At 42.9% G+C, this 16,032-nt stretch overlaps 1 protein-coding gene across 12 annotated transcripts in view; it reads left to right on the forward strand.

The window, feature by feature from the left end:
* Window positions 1-16,032, forward strand: part of RERE (arginine-glutamic acid dipeptide repeats) — a 410,266-nt gene that overhangs the window by 234,439 nt on the left and 159,795 nt on the right. For all 12 annotated transcript variants that reach the window (XM_061601794.1, XM_061601797.1, XM_061601792.1 and 9 more), the window contains one exon: window positions 7,503-7,607. In XM_061601794.1, coding sequence (XP_061457778.1) covers window positions 7,503-7,607 — 105 coding nt within the window. The remainder of the gene's footprint in view (window positions 1-7,502; window positions 7,608-16,032) is intronic.

Consider the following 16,032-nt stretch of genomic DNA (forward strand, 5'->3'; position numbering starts at 1 on the left):
ACATGGTGTTCAGAGCCAACTCCGGTAGGGACTTAAATGAGAGATAGAGCTGGGTGTCATCTGCATACTGATGGCACTGCAGCCCAAAACTCCTGATGATGGCCCCCAGCGGTTTCATATAGATGTTGAATAGCATGGGAGAGAGGATAGAGCCCTGTGGCACTCCACAATGAAGAGGCCAAGGGTGTGAAACCTCATCTCCCAATGCCACCCGTTGCTGCCTATCCGAGAGATAGGAATGGAACCACTGCATAACAGCGCCTCCAATTCCTAATCCCTCTAGGCGGTTTAAAAGGATACCGTGGTCAACGGTATCGAAAGCCGCTGAGAGATCCAGGAGGACAAGGAAGGTGTATTCACCCCTATCCAATGCCCTCCTCATATCATCTACCAGAGCGACCAAGGCTGTTTCCGTTCCATGACCAGTCCTGAAACCTGATTGGAATGGATCTAAGTAATCCATTTCCTCCAAGTGTGTCTGTAACTGAGCAGCCACCACCCTCTCAATCACCTTGCCCAAGAATGGTAGATTAGAGACTGGGCAAAAGTTGTTTAGCTCTCAGGTAAGCTGTCGAGAGTCCATTTATGAGAAGACTTTTTAACAAGCTCTGCAGAGGCCAAGAATGTTTACTAAATGGTCCTGTTCTCTCTCTCCATTTTATTTTTTAAAAAATCCATTGTGGATATCATTACAGTCTCCTGATGAAATCTTCCCCCCCTTTTTGCCATATGCAATAATGTAGTAATATATTGTAGTTCAGACAGCAACTCAAAATTTTTGGTTCATTGAAATCAGTCCCTATTGAAACCAGTGGGGCAAGTTAGTCATGACTTAGTTCCTATTGAAATCAGTGGGATTTAAGTCATTTCAATGGGACCCAAGTTTGTTTTGTTTTATTTTATTTTATTTGTTTGGATTTAGTAGCCGTCTCTCAACGTAAGGTCACAGCACGGGTTACAACAATTTAAAAATACCATATTAGAAATGGTTTACAACAAATTAAAGTGTGCAAACGTGGTCATTGTTAGCCAGCTCAAAGGCCTTTGGATTGAAAGGTGGAACAAAAATATTACAAGAAGCAAACAGTCTGTGGGTCCCGTTGTATCTTGAGGAACATCTCCCTTAGGAGCTTCTGTGGAGTGTATGATCAGCCAGTGAGACCTTGTTTTAAATTGCAGCTCTATTTGGAAGCTTGACTGGCAGGGCCTTTTTGGTAGCAGCCCCGAAGGTCTGTGGAATGCCCTTCAATGGGCTGGCCACTTCCCTCACCCTTTAGTTCCTTCCATAAGTAAGTGGAGGCCATTCTGTTCCATTCTGCTTGTGGGCATTAGCCCCCTTTCTTATTTTTGTCCCCTTTTCCTCCCTCCTGCTGTTCTTGTTTGCTGATTTGGTTTTTTTAATGTTTTACGTTTTATGCCGCCCTGGGCTCCTGCTGGGAGGAAGGACGGGATATAAATCAAATAATAAATAAAATGACTAAATAAAAGGTTGATTGGTTTTGTTGTGTTTAAATATTGATTTTTTAATTATTATTATTATGTGCTGCTTTGATTGCATAGTGCTGAAAAACGTGGGAAATGAAATAAATCAGTGTCTTGGGATAGGTCCACAGGATGGGCTCCTCTTCAGCCTTCTCCATTTGCATCCCCAAGTCACTTTGGGAGTAGAGAGTTGTGTGACTGACATGAGCACGGGGGCGGGGTTAAGTCAGTCTCACAGAGCTTTGCCTGCTGCTTGTGTCGGAATAAGCGTCACAACCCTGGCCATTTTCATCCCACCTCTGAACCGGCTTCTGATGTGGGAACATCAGCACCTGATGTGGTCATGGAAGATCACTCAGGGAAACTATTATATCACCACGGCCAGTGCCCAAACTGCACTTGTTTAATCTGCACTCCTCTTATTTGTGATTTGATTATATCTCACCCCGCCACCCTGCAGGAATGATGGCTGTGTGGGCCGCATCTGTATTTATTGGGTCCCGTAGACTGAGCTTGGAAAGAAGCTGGAGCAGAGGGTTCACAGAGCAGGTTGTTCCTCTTCGGTCAGGCACACCGGCTGCCATCCTTCTCTATTTTTAGAAGCCAGGCAAAAACATTTCTTTTCACCCACACTTTTAGCCCTTAATTTGGAGGGTTTTGGGTGTGCTTCTGGTCTCTTTCTTGGTTATCTTTTAGTGGGGTGGGTTGTGCTAGACCTGCCTTTTATGTCATCGATGTGTTTTTTTAAGGTTTTCATTTTATTCTTTTTTATATATGTATTTTGTTTTAATGGTCATATTATTTTGTAAGACACTGTGGTTCAATTCTTCTAAAAAAAAGACTAATATATGCACCTGCAGCAATAATAATAATAATAATGTTGCCTAGTACATATGTAGTAATATATGTAAAAAGAGAGAGCGATGGAAGTGGAGAGGGGGGGGGAGTATCTTAGATTTTCCAACAAGAGCCTGCCAGCCACTCATAGTTCCATGCTCTCTCCTTCACCATCAGCCAGGGAGAGTTGATCAAGCTCTCCCTGCTGCTCTTCTCCGCTCTGCCCTTTGTCTGCTTAAAGAGTTGATTGATCTTTTAACTTTTGCAGTTGTTTTTCCTGACTTTATTTTTATATGATGTACTCTGCCTTGATATTTTCTATGAAAGTGCAGACTATAAACAAATCAAGCGTGAAGGCCTAACAGTTTGTCTTTGAGGATGAAGGGCTTGCTTGCGTTGAATTCAAACAAAAAAGCCGGCTGCATCACGCATCTCGTTTTCAGGCATTTTCAGGACGAGCACATGGATATTGTCAAAACGTGCACTGAAGGATCTCCCTGCCGATAGCGCTCAGATGGCGTTTTAATAAAGCCATCTGGAGACATTTTCCTTGTTCAAAGCCACGTTGCTGAAGCTGCTTCCTTCAAGTCAAGTCAGCTGTAACCTCTGCTATAGGGGAGGGAAGCCGACCTTTTGATTTGACTTATTACAGCCCTGTTGTTTTCAAAGATAAACCTGGCAGATTCTGCCAGCTTGCTGTAATCCTTTCCAGAATTCTTTTTTAAAATGTCTCAAGGAAGCTAGCTTTCCAGTCCGACATTAACGTGTTGAGAGGAATGCACAAGCTAATGTGAGCTTGGCTGGATAGATGGTGCTGGGCTTGAAAATTTAATTGCCAAGCTCAGATCCCCCCCCCCTGTGTGTGTGTGTGTGAGAGAGAGAGAGAGAGAGAGAGAGAGATTTTGTGTTGCTGTTGGCTCTTATTCTTGTGAAGGTATGGGGGAAGATATCACAAGGATAAAAATAGTGGAAGGAAAGACTGACTCTTTTTAATGTCTTTGCAACGAAAAGGTGACATTCTGCAGTCATCACCTAAGCCCCCCCCTCCCCTGAATTTAGCCAGGTTCTTACCAGGAAAAAGGCTTTTAGATTGTGATGCTCTGACTTGGAATGCCCTCCTCAGAGAGGTTTGCTTGGTGCGTCCTGAGGAAGCCCCTTTGAAATGAATCAGTGTCACGCAGCTGCAGTGCTTGGGTGGTGCTGTTGCTGCGCTCCTTCACCCTAAGTATGTGGTGTGGGTAGGTTAGACTGCAGTCTTTCATCATCATCGCAACAGCAACGATAATAATGCGCAGTCTGTACACATGGTGTTTCATCAAGAGGTATGTCCCTGCTCAGATTGCCCTGCAGGCTGACTTATTTCCCCCTCCCCCATAAACCTGTATGGCGGGGTGGGGGACTTCTGGTCCACGGGCCAACCTTGGCCCAACAGGGGTTCCAGTTAGGCCCACAAGGGCATTCCCCTCCCCCAACCACACCTGCCTATCCATCAGGGGATGTTATCTGATTGGCAGGGGGTGGTTTTCAATTCTGCTTCTTTCAGCTGAGCATGCTAGTTCTCTTAGGACAGGGTTTTTTAAGCTGTGGTCTATGGACGGGTTTCAGGGGGACCATGAACCAGGCGCAAAAAATAAAAATCCAATGCAATGAAATTGTGTGTGTGTGTGTGTTTATTTATGGGGAGTCCATAGCTTTCATCAGATCCTTGAAGGGCTCTGTGACCCAAGAAAGCTCAAGAACCACTGCCTTAGGAGAAGTAGGGCCGGGCAGCGAAACCATGCAGAAAGCAGGATTGTCATTATGATGTCAGATGACTGACAGGTGAATGGTCCTGCCCACGTGTCAAAATTGGCCCACAGGTGTGAAGGGAGATAAAGATAATAATAATAATAATATAAAATTTTATTTATGAGTCGCCTATCTGGCTGAATTAACAGCCACTCTAGGCGACATACATCAATACAATAAAATACAATATAAAACAATGAGGGCCACAATCAGTAAATTAGACTAAACGCTACCATTCTGATTAATAACAGTATTAAAAACTAACCCACCCCAGGGATCCCATAGGCCTGCCTGAACAGCCAGGTCTTCAAGGCTCGGCGGAAACCTATCAGGGAGGGGGCATGGCGAAGGTCGAAAGGAAGGGAATTCCACAGGGTGGGGGCCACAGTCGAGAATGCTCTCTCTCTAGTCCGCACCAGCCTCGCTATTTTAACTGGTGGGACTGAGAGAAGGTCTTGTGTGGCTGATCTCGTCAGGCGGCATAATTGGTGATGCTGGAGGCGCTCCTTTAGATAAACTGGGCCAAAACCGTATAGGGCTTTATAGGTCAACACCAACACCTTGAATTGGGCCCGGTAAACAACTGGTAGCCAGTGTAGATCTACTAACACCGGAGTGATATGATCACGGCGATGGCTGTCCTTAATCAATTGTGCCGCCGCATTCTGTATCAGCTGTAATTTCCGGACCGTTTTCAAGGGTAGCCCCACGTAGAGCGCATTACAGTAGTCTAAGCGGGAGGAGACCAGGGCATGTATCACCCGTGGGAGCAGATGGACAGGAAGGTAGGGTTGCAGCCTCCTTATCAGATGTAATTGATACCAAGCTGCCCGGCTCACTGCTGAAACCTGAGCCTCCATGGACAGATCTGGTCTGCTGGGCCAAAAAGGGTCCCTACCTCTGGTGTTTGGTTAAGTGTCCACATTATTCGCCTTCTTACTTATTTATTTATTAATTATATTTGTATGCCTCTTTTCATCACCAGGTGACCTCAAAGCAGCTTCCATAACAAGAACACAACAATTATAATAAAAACAATTCAGAACATAAAAATAATTAAACAACTACAACAGTGTCAATAAATAATAAATAACACCACAAAATATCACAAAACATCCCATCGTTGTATAACAGTCCACAGGCTGTAGAGAGGGCTGTCTTGCAAAACCTTTCTTCAAATCCAGCTGTCTAACGGACACCAAGGGGGCCTGGCGTTAATTTCCAGGTGAAGGTGTTAATTTGCAGGCTTGCTTCGTACCTTAAAACGACAACAGTTGCCTCGCTGCTCTCTTTCTCAGGCTTTGGGGCCTGTTGCTGATGGAAGGAAACCGTGGAGGCAGCTGGTTTATGCCCAGCCTATGGGGTGGTAGAATGTGGCTCAGGTTCCGCTGTGCCATTGCCCACCTGCCTAGCCATCTCCCTACTCTCTAGCCAGCTATCTCTCCCGCCGAGAGGAGCTTCTTGTCTGCATGTCGATGGGGCAAGAGGAATGAGAGGCCAGGATAGCAAGGGGTTAATGGAAGCAAATGTGGTTAATGCGCTTTGGTGAGGGTGTGGGTGTGAGAGCACTTGAAAAGGGGAGTGAAGCCAACAGCTGAAGCTGAACTGGGGTTTGATGGGGGGTGGGGGAGAGTGCAGAGACACCGTGTAGGGGAGTGTGGGCGTAGTCCTCTCCCTTCTACCCGATCCCCACCCACACTGCTTCCCAAGCATAAATAACAGGCCAGCTGAGCAATAGCATAAAGTTGCCTGCAGAGCTGATAGCTTGAGATGACTCCTGGAAGCAAGCCAAGCCATATGGTGTAAATTAGCTCTCCCCCACCCCCTGCATCCACTAACAGCAATGCTGAGGGCCACTGGCCACTCTTTGATACCCAAACGTGCCCCAGTTAGACTGAGGACTTTGAGGGTCCATTGCAAGAGGGAGAAGACCTCACTGCAAATGTTTCCGGCGTAGTATGACAGCTTTTATTCTCCTGGCCAGAAACCATTAGCCAGAGCGGTTCTATCAAAGGCCAGGATCCTCTTTGTTCCAAAGCCGGAGAAGATGGGATGAGTCGTTGTCCATTTACTGAGCCTCTGGGCAAGGTTCAAAGGCACAGAGTTAGTTTAACGCTTTCTGTAGTGGGCACAGTTGTCCATGTCAGTGTGAAGTTGCTGGAAGTACACTTAAATAGCTGGAAGTAAACTTACTGATACTTTGACAATATAAGCGCAAGTGTGTCTGATCTCGGTAGAATGGCTAATGTTTCTGTATAGGGCAGCAGTGGCTCTTGGATGGTTCTGTGGCTCTGGATGCATTTGGCCTCTTTATTTGTAGGGTGGTTTGTTTGGCCTCCCTTGGATCTCCTCATCTGATGTGCAGACTCGAGTTCTGCCCTTGCTTTCTGCTTAATGCTTTCCTTCATCCTTGGACATTTCAGAGCGGTAGGTGCTGATCTCCCCAGTGGAGGAGGCTTGAAAAGCTCCTCTTGAATTTGGAAGGCTCACAGTGGCCCAAGTTTGAGAACTGTTTCTGAAAGACAGAGGTCGGGAACCTGTGGCCTGTCAGTTGTTGCTGGGCTAACTGGGGCTGATGGGAGTTGGAGTCCAACCACATCTGGAGGAGGGCCGCATGTTCCCCACTCCTGTTGCAGGATATATTTAATAGTAATAATAATACATTTAATTTTTGTGTCACCTATCTGGCCGAAGCCACTCTAGGCGACGTACAAACTAAAATTCAGTAAATTACAATACAATACAGATAAAATACAATAAAATCAGAACGATCATTAATCACAGCAGCATGAAATCAGTTAGGGCGATCAATAGATAATAAAATATCCCAAAAAAGTTAGCCCTCCCCGGAATTCCTGAAGGCCTGTCCAAAAAGCCAAGTATTTAATGCCCGGCGAAATATATCCAGGGAAGGGGCATGGCGAAGATCGAATGGGAGGGAGTTCCAGAGAGTGGGGGCCGCCACTGAAAATGCTGAAAATGTTGCCATGAGGACTATAAACCTCGCAAAATATATAGTGAGATTCTTTTGTCTTCAACACATCTGAGAACCAAGGCAGGTGGCCTCAGTAACCTTCCCTGTATCATAGTCACTAAGATAACGTGTTTTAAGAGGAAAAGTGTGTTCAGTCCTGATTTGCCCATAATTGCTTTGTGGTCATATGGAACTATACGCAGCTTGTTTAATAAGTTGCTTAGTATTGCAAGACCAGATGGTCTTGCTTTGCCTTTAACCATGAAGTTCATTCAGTGGCCAGTTGGTAACTGCATCAGTGGGAGAAATAAGTAGGCCAATTGCGTTTATCAATATGGGCATGAGTGTTGGTATTATATAAGCCATTATCCATCTAGAGAACCCAGCCTAATACCCTCCCCCCCCCTTCTCTTCCTTGCAGGGGAAAGTGTAACATCTCCCATTTCTCTGACATTTTTGCTGCTAGAGAGTTTAAAGCTCGGGTGGATTCCTTTTTCTACATCTTGGGCTACAATCCAGAGACAAGGTGAGTTGCTTGCCATCTCTCTGTTCTAAGAATGTTTCGCATGTGGTTTACGGTAGGAATATGCAAGTTCTTTTACTGAGGTCTTCTAATGAGGTGGAGGGTAAAGGAGAGGTAGTGCTCTCCTGGTTCATTCGTTGCTACCCTCCCAGAGGTGCAGTGGGCAGCCTGCTTTTTACCTTTGTAAAAGTAGAATTCTGCATCTTTTAAATGTTGTGATTTATTGAAGATGGTAGCCCGTGTTGTCTACAAGCTCTGGGTTGGCTTTTCCTATTATAAAGATACATTTGCTCATCAGGGGCTTCTAGCTAATACCGCAAATGCTGTTGGCTGTGGGTTATAAGGAGCCTGCCCAATACTGACTGGCTGTTGTTTACAGGCCTGTTGACTCCAATCCTTCAAACTTGAGATTGGAGCTGGAGCCTTTGACATAGAAGCCATGTGCTCTGTTATTGGCCAATAGTCATGCAGATCTTGCACCCGCGCTCAAGTTCCATTATTGATCAGGCAGTTCCTCTGTGATTCCCCGCCCCTCAAAAAAACCCTCCCCAAATTCCATTAATTGATCCAGCTATGGATCCAAAACCGCAGTAAGCTGCCTGAATGCCAGTCCAGTTTCTTGACCTTCTCAACTGGGCCTCTGCTAAATGCTACCCAAGAGTATATTTTAGACTTCTGTTTCGGGTATGAGTGCATTTCCTTTTTTTAAAAGAGGAGCAACCATGTTTGAAGGTGGCAGATTTGCTGAGGTCCTGTGCCTTGTCAAGTAAGTAGTATTTGCTTATATATTTGCTGGGATATATTTAAATATTTCTAACTGAGAGTTTGGCCCCCTTTAGCTGTGGAGTCTCATGTACATCTTGTCCTGTGTCTTAGCTGCATTCCAATCATGTGAATGTGTGGCGATGCTTGGTTGGTGCCACTTAAGGCTGAATATGTGGTTTTCTTTGGTGCTTTGCACGGACCCCACGAGACTCAACTCAGTATGTTGAGAATCCAGGTGTCCTGCCCCCCACCCCTGTTCACAGAAAACCGGCAAGGTTACAAGCAGCCAGACTCTTGTTTCTACTTTATGGTGCACTAAAATTCCTGCCAGGGTGCAGACAGGAAGCCTATGCTATAATAATGCACTAGATTGGTTGCTAAAAGAAAAGTATGTGTGCTTGCACGCACACACACACACACAAGCCCCTCCCCACCGTAGTAGAGGTGCAATTGAAGAGCACTCTCCTCTCTTGAGATAGCTTGCAACATAAAAAGGGAAATGGTTTTATTTATGTCCTCTTCTTTTTTAAAAAAAACAACCTGCAAAGGTGAAGGAACCATACTGCTCATCCTCAAAGTGATTTGTGTCTTTTGGGAGACTTGGTTGTGGTTGTTCCATTTCTGAGACAAAAACCCGTGTAACAGATGACGGCAAATTGATCATTCTCATACAGCAATAATGCACATTTCTCTTTGGAGGAGGAATAGAGTTGACCCTTGAGAGTATATGTGTGTCCCCCCCAAAAATTTGTACAGATATTATTATTTTAATTTATGAATCACTTCCCATGAGGCACCCTGAAGCAATTTACAATATAATAACATATATAAAAAAGAATTACATATGTAAAAACAGTTTATCAATTACATATATATAAATAATTTTTTTAAAAATTATAAATATAAAAACAGTTTAAAACAACAATAGCATATACTGTACATAAAATCAGTTCAAATCCAAGACAGATACCAATTAGGATAAAGATTCTGTTGAAAGAGGAATGTCTTTAGCAGGTGCTGAGAAGGCAACAGAGAAGGTGCTTGTCTGGTATGTAGTGGGAGGGAGTTCCAAAGGTTCCGTGCCACCACACTAAAGGCCTTTTTCCAACATCATGTGGAACTGGACCTTCTGATAGAATGGTATTTCCCGGATGCAGTGATTAGTTAGGTGTGTTTTAGATATCCTGGTCCCAAGCTTATAGGGCTTTGTACACCAATGCAGGACCTTAGCACGGTCACTAATTGGCAGCCAGAGCAATTCTTTCAACAATAGTGTAATATGATGGCAGAATTCTGCCTCAGTGAGCCGTCAGGCCACCACATTTTGCACTAGTTGCAGCTTCCCGGTCAGTCTCAAGGGCACCCCATATACAGCATTTTGCAGTAATCCAGATGTGGCACTCAAAGACCCATAAAAACAGTTATTCATTAAAAACATTAGTATAACAGCAGCTAAGAGCAATCTACCATGCTGTGTTAGCCATCTACCTGTGTTCTGGTTGTGGGAAAGAAGGGCCTTTAATGGAGATGCCAGTTTCTGGGTAGGTCCTCATGGGAGAAGGTGGCCCTTTGGATCCCCTGGTCCAAACCATTTAGCAGTTAGTGGCCAAAGCTCCACATTTTGAATTGCATTAAAAAAAACTAAGCTTGGGGAGTCAGGGAAACTCTTTGTATGCAGTTGAAATGTGCCTGCTACACTGAGTCATGGTTAACAACCTGCCTGTCATGTCCTGGTGACTTTTCAAAGCCAGCTCCATGAATTTCATGTTGCAGCAGTGTAGTCTAGTTGTTAGAGTAGTAAGCTAGAATTTTGGTGGTGGCGGGTGGGGGTGCAGGCAGACCAACCCAAATTGGAGAAAAGCATTCTAAAGTTGGGGCATTCCCCCCCTTTTTTTGAGGGGAGGGGAGAACAAGTCTGGACCTGGGCCATAGCTTTGTGTGCCAGCAGGGAATGTGTAGTCAACTCTATCTTTAGAAATAGAAGGGAATAAGAGTTGCAGTGTCAGTCCCTTCGATTGGGAGGCAGCATGACTACTCTGGATTGGCCAGGCATTAAGATCAGCTACACAGTTCCTTGCTCCTGTTCCTGCCAGAAGGTTAGGCTGGCAGGCAAGGAGAGGCAGGGCCTCTTCAGTGGTGGCTTCACATTTATGGAATTTATTCCCTCGAGGAATGCAATCAGCTGGTTTCTAGGCTGTCCCTAAAAAAAGTTTTTATTTCAGATTGCTTTTTAACTGAAGGGATACACTAGGCAGTTATTTTGCTCTTGGCGGCTGGGTTTATTTTAGCCCCTTTGCTGCAATAGATGGCTGAAAGAAATTGTATTGTTTGCGGTTACAGGAGACCCCATTCCTCTGGTTGTTATGGAGGCAGCTGAAAGATGTCTTAAACAATCTGATGGTAAAAGAAAGTATAACACACAAACCCTCTAGGTTTGAAAAATTGGTGATGAACTATTTTGAGTACTCTTAAGGGGGTGATATCTAACATATACAAGATATCAACAGATAAGACAAATGGAGACACCTTAGATTGAAAAACGTGGTGGGAAAGAGAAATGGGTATTCAAATAGATAGAGAAGATTGGGTGACTTTCGAATAAACCACTATTTACTTAAATATCTACTAAACATAGAGAGCTTTCACTAAAATTGGTACATAGGTGGTATATGACACCCAGAAAGATTTCAGCTATACAGCCTCTCTGTTGGAGGGGTTGTATGGAAATAGGAACTTATATGCATATGCGGTGGGGGTGCTGAAAAGCACGACGCTCTGGGCAACAGTTGCAGATGAAATAGGACAGATAGTATGACAGCAAATTAACCTGTCCCCACAATTGATGTTATTGAACCTGTTCCTGAATGAAGATTCAAAATTACAAAATAAGAAAGGGTTTTTGCTTTTGGCGGCACGACTCACCATAGCTCAATTTTGGAAGGATCTGGTAGGTCTTAGTATAGAATACTGGTATCGTATGGTATGGGATATAGCATTGTTGGAAAAGCTAACAGATAAATTAAAGATAGCACAAGACATAAGGAAGACAGACAACTTCACAGTGGTTTGGTTTGATTTTATTAGATTCTTTAGAGAACAGGATGGAGGCCCAGTAATGTCTACAGCATGCTCCCGGACATGGAATAGTTGACAGGTAGTCAATAATAGAGTTGAAACGACTTCCGGGAAGGGTGACTTAGCCTGTGCCTGCTTTTGAGACGGGCTCCTGCCTCAAAAGAAGCTTATTCAGATATATCAGTCAGTTTTTTCTTTTTTTTTTGACTGATTAAACTTCTCCCGGGTAGGGAGAAACGAAGAGATTAACCTCAAAGCCTATTTTTGTTGGGACGACCAGATCTCATTAATTTATGGGACGAGGTCCAGCCGACGAAGGTGGGACGGATTTTCAACAGCAAGCTCTATCTGTTAAAGCGAACGTTCATCTTATCTTCTAAGAGAGAACGCACTAACAGGCAAGCACCCTTCTTTCTATATTTTTCTTTTACTTGACTTAAATTGTTGCTGTTTAAAAGAGATTTGCCAGATTGATCGGTTTTTGACATCTCACTGGGGAGCCGTAACTTCTCTCTGCTACGCACTAATTAATAGCTTATCTCTGTTTTTGTTGCAAAAAGCTGTCCTGGATTTGCATTCTAAAGATACACACAGAAGAGGGATTTCTATTCCAGATTTTTATTTTGAAAAATATTATACTGTTTTGAGACTACTCTCTTTTTGGTCTATTTTATTTTGACGAATCTGTTTCTTGACGATTGCCATTAATTGCTTCGATCCTGGGAACTGCATTTTGTTTACTTAACTTTTGGAGAGATAAGGCTGTCTGCTCTGTTTATACTGTGATGTCACCAAGTTTGGAGTATTAACCCAATTGTTGCTGAAATAAGAAGTGGTTTTCCTATATTTTTCTTTTAAAATGGCAATTAAGAAAGTGGCTGAGAATCTGGAAATAACTATGTTTCAGAGAATAATGAATGAGATTGAGATAACGAAAATTGAATTGAGTAAAATGAAGCAGGAGATTAAAGATATAAGGGTCCCTGTGAGAGAGGTGACCCTGGAAGGGGTCCCTGTGAGAGAGGAGACCCCGGAGATTGGAATAGGGGTCCCTGTGAGAGAGGAGACCCTGGAGACTGGAATAGGGGTCCCTGTGAGAGAGGAGATCCCGGAGATTGGAACAAACGTGGAACAGGAACAAGATTTGGAGTCTATGGACTTTAGAAATAAAATCTATTGTTTGGAACTCAATGTTATCTCTGAAGAAATTAATGAAGATTCTAGAGATAAAGTTATCAATGGCATGGATTATCTTCTGGACTGGAATGATGTGATGGAGCCCAATATAGAGAAAATCTATGGAATTAACTGCAGCCATGTGACAATGGAAAAACTTTTAAGAGATGACCCAGTGTATTTTGAAAAAAAGAACAGAGATATGATTTTACAGCAGTATTTCAGCAACTTATTCAGAATGGATGGCAAGAAAATATTTGGGATAGAGGTAATTCCCATCAGACTCTTATTATATGACTATGGCTTTGACAGCAAGATTATTATGGAATACTGATAATGGAAGATTGGATATTGAAATTACTGGACTTAACAAGACTACTGAAGATGGAAGATGGAAAATGGAACTAATAGAGATAATAGAACAATGGCTACTGAAATTACTGAACCTAACAGATTCTGATGTGATGGATTAATTGAAATGTTTATTTTGACTATGGTTATGACAATAAGATTATCATAATTAGTAATGAGATGGATTAATCGATATGCTTATCTGGAAAAAAAAATTGATAGATATATTTCTTAAAGAATTGAAACCTCTCTTTGACTTTTTGTGGAAAGAATAAAGTAATGTTTATGAGATTTGATGATTAAGTAAGATAACTACTGGAGGAAAGTGATTTTATAATATGACTTAAGAGACAGGATTGCTATATATTATAGACTTATAACTGATTTGATCTTTGACAAATGGGAAGTCAATATTTTACTCTTTATTTTTTTTTTTTTTCTTCTTTTCTTTTTTTCTTTTTGTTTAACTATTTTTGATTTTGTTTTTTGTCTTTGAATGTTTTATGATTTTGTCTTGTATGTTTTATGAAAATCTGAATAAAAATTATTGAAAAAAAAAATAAAAAAAAATAATAGAGTTGAAACACGTTCCCTAAAATGATCCAGTGAAGGCCAATAGGAAAATATTAGAATTTAATAAATAAATATGTAATTGATGTAAAGTACAGTAAAAATGGAAGGCCCAATTTAACACTGGAATGTATGGAGGTGTGGAAATACAAAAGTGTAACATTGAAATTTGTTTATTTTTAATCTAATATTTCTGTTGTTTTTGAGTTTGTTACGTTTAAAGAAATTTATAAAAAATTGATTTAAAAAAAGAAATGGTATGGTTTCATCATTTTCTACTAAATTGCTGTGGGTTATTATCCAGCTACGTTTTGCTCAGTGTGGGCCCATTGGAATTAATAGACCCAAGTTAGTCATGGTCATTAACTTCAATGGGTCTACTCTGAGTAGGACCAGCATTCGATACAACCCTATGGAATTTATCACTTTTAATATTGTGTATGTTTTTAAACTGATTTTACTGAATGCTGGGTGCCACCTTGGGGAAAGTGGAGTATTTTGAAAGACAGCTAACAAACGTATTAGATAAATAAATAAACATAAATGGGAGAAGCCTGGCCTCCCCCCCCCCGCTTCCCCAGCTTCCAGCACAACTGACCTCTGGACCGTGTGCTCCTAGGCTGGATCTGGGCACAGCCATCCTCACTCCCATCCTGGCCTGGATGGCACCCAGGCCCTCCTTAGATACCATACATTTAAAGCACATTGTGGTTTGTTCAGGGTGCTGAGAATTATAAGTCGGTGATGAGTAAACCACAGTTCCCAGGATTCTTTGGGGGAAAGTCATGTGTTTTAAATGTGCAGTGTGTGTGCAGCCCCAAGGTGGGCCAACTTGCCTTAGAAGCTCTTAGTTTGGCACTGGCAGGTGCCTTGTGTGTGGAAACTCCCCAGAGGGCTTGGAAAGGCAGTTTCAAAAGGAGCTGCCTGTGTTGAAGGGAGCAAACCAGTATTACTTTTGGGGTCAGCTGTGATATGTGTGCGGGGGGATATGGGTGGCGTGCTTGACTGGGGCCCTAATTTTGAATGAAGCAAAATTATTTTCATCTGTCTGCCACTGTTGCCTCCCTAATTCTTTCAGACTTCTGTGTGACCAATAAACTTGAACTGGTGGCCTTTGAAAGAATGGATGGGGAAAGTGACTAACAGAAATAAATCCACTGTTCTCTGCCCTGTGTAGCCATTGTACCTTGCATACAAAGTAATTGGCTGTTGTGTTGGAGTGGGGTTCTGTGCACATATCAGAAGCGGCTTGCAAGCTGCTGTTGGGCTTGACTTGTGTTGCGAGGCATGCTTGTTGACTTTCCTAGTGCTTTTAGAGGATCAGCACTTGGTTTTTCCCTCTCCCCCACAGTAGTGCTTTTCAAATCTAGGGGATGTTACTCTGCATTGGCATGCCAGCAGTGGAGCTTGCATGCCCTAGAACAGTGTATTTCAACCTTGGGTCTCCAGATGTTGGACTACAGCTCCCATCATCCCCAGCCCGCTTAGCCCAATGGTCAGTGACGATGGGAATTGTAGTCCAGGAATGTGTGGAGACCCAGGGTTGAAGAACACTGCCCTAGCACCACACCCACAGCTCCCATGAGGAGGATCAGCTGTGCTGGGCACGGCACCTTTCAGGGAAGCTCATCTACCATTGTAGCATTGCTACCATTGGGAGAGAAGTCTTGTTTGAAAACCACTGGTTTATTTATTTGGAATACTTATATGTGGCTTTAGAGCCCTGAAAGGCACTCAAAGTGGCACACAAAGGATTCTCAAAATAAAACCACACTCTGATCCACTCTAGGAACAGAAATTTCATGATGTTCCTCTAGAACCATTATTAGTCAGGCAGCATTTCTCATTGGAACTCCCTGCAGTTACATGCACCATCTCCATTGTTTTTTCAAGTGCTTATGGAAAACTTTTTTTTCTCAACAAGCTTTCTAAGAGAAGATTTGTATCTTTGTCTGTTTCTGTATATGTTTATACATGAAATTGTTTTTTATATAGATGGACAGATAATGTGTTTATTGTTAAATCGCTTCAGGGTGTTTTATGGAACGCAATTCACAAATGAAATCAATTAAAAAAGTCCTGCCTTGGCATATGAGGGAGCAACACCCGTAACTTTTTCTTTTTAAAAGGGAAAGCTAAAAGGAATACTCTTCTGGTTTGCAAAATCCCTCATTCCCCCCCCCCCCCAACTATCTTTGGTTGTTGTGGGATTTTCATGGTGCAATAGCAGTAGGAAGTAAGAAATTATCTCCTCTGCACTTAAATTTGCTAGCTTTTGTACTTGAGACAGGGGAGCTTTCAAATTTCCGGCTTAGCGAAGCACAGTGACAGTTCTTATGGCGTAACAGGCAGGTGTTGAATAGAAACAAAGACTCTGGAGGCCCGTGAGAAGAGGGCACGTTTTCTGAAAAAGAGCTTTCATGGTTGCAGGCCAGCCATGGTAGAGAATGCAACATTCTGTCTGGTGTAATGCTGTGGCCAGGGTTCAGAA

This window comes from Rhineura floridana, chromosome 18 (genome assembly GCF_030035675.1).
Source record: "Rhineura floridana isolate rRhiFlo1 chromosome 18, rRhiFlo1.hap2, whole genome shotgun sequence".
NCBI lineage: Eukaryota > Metazoa > Chordata > Lepidosauria > Squamata > Rhineuridae > Rhineura > Rhineura floridana.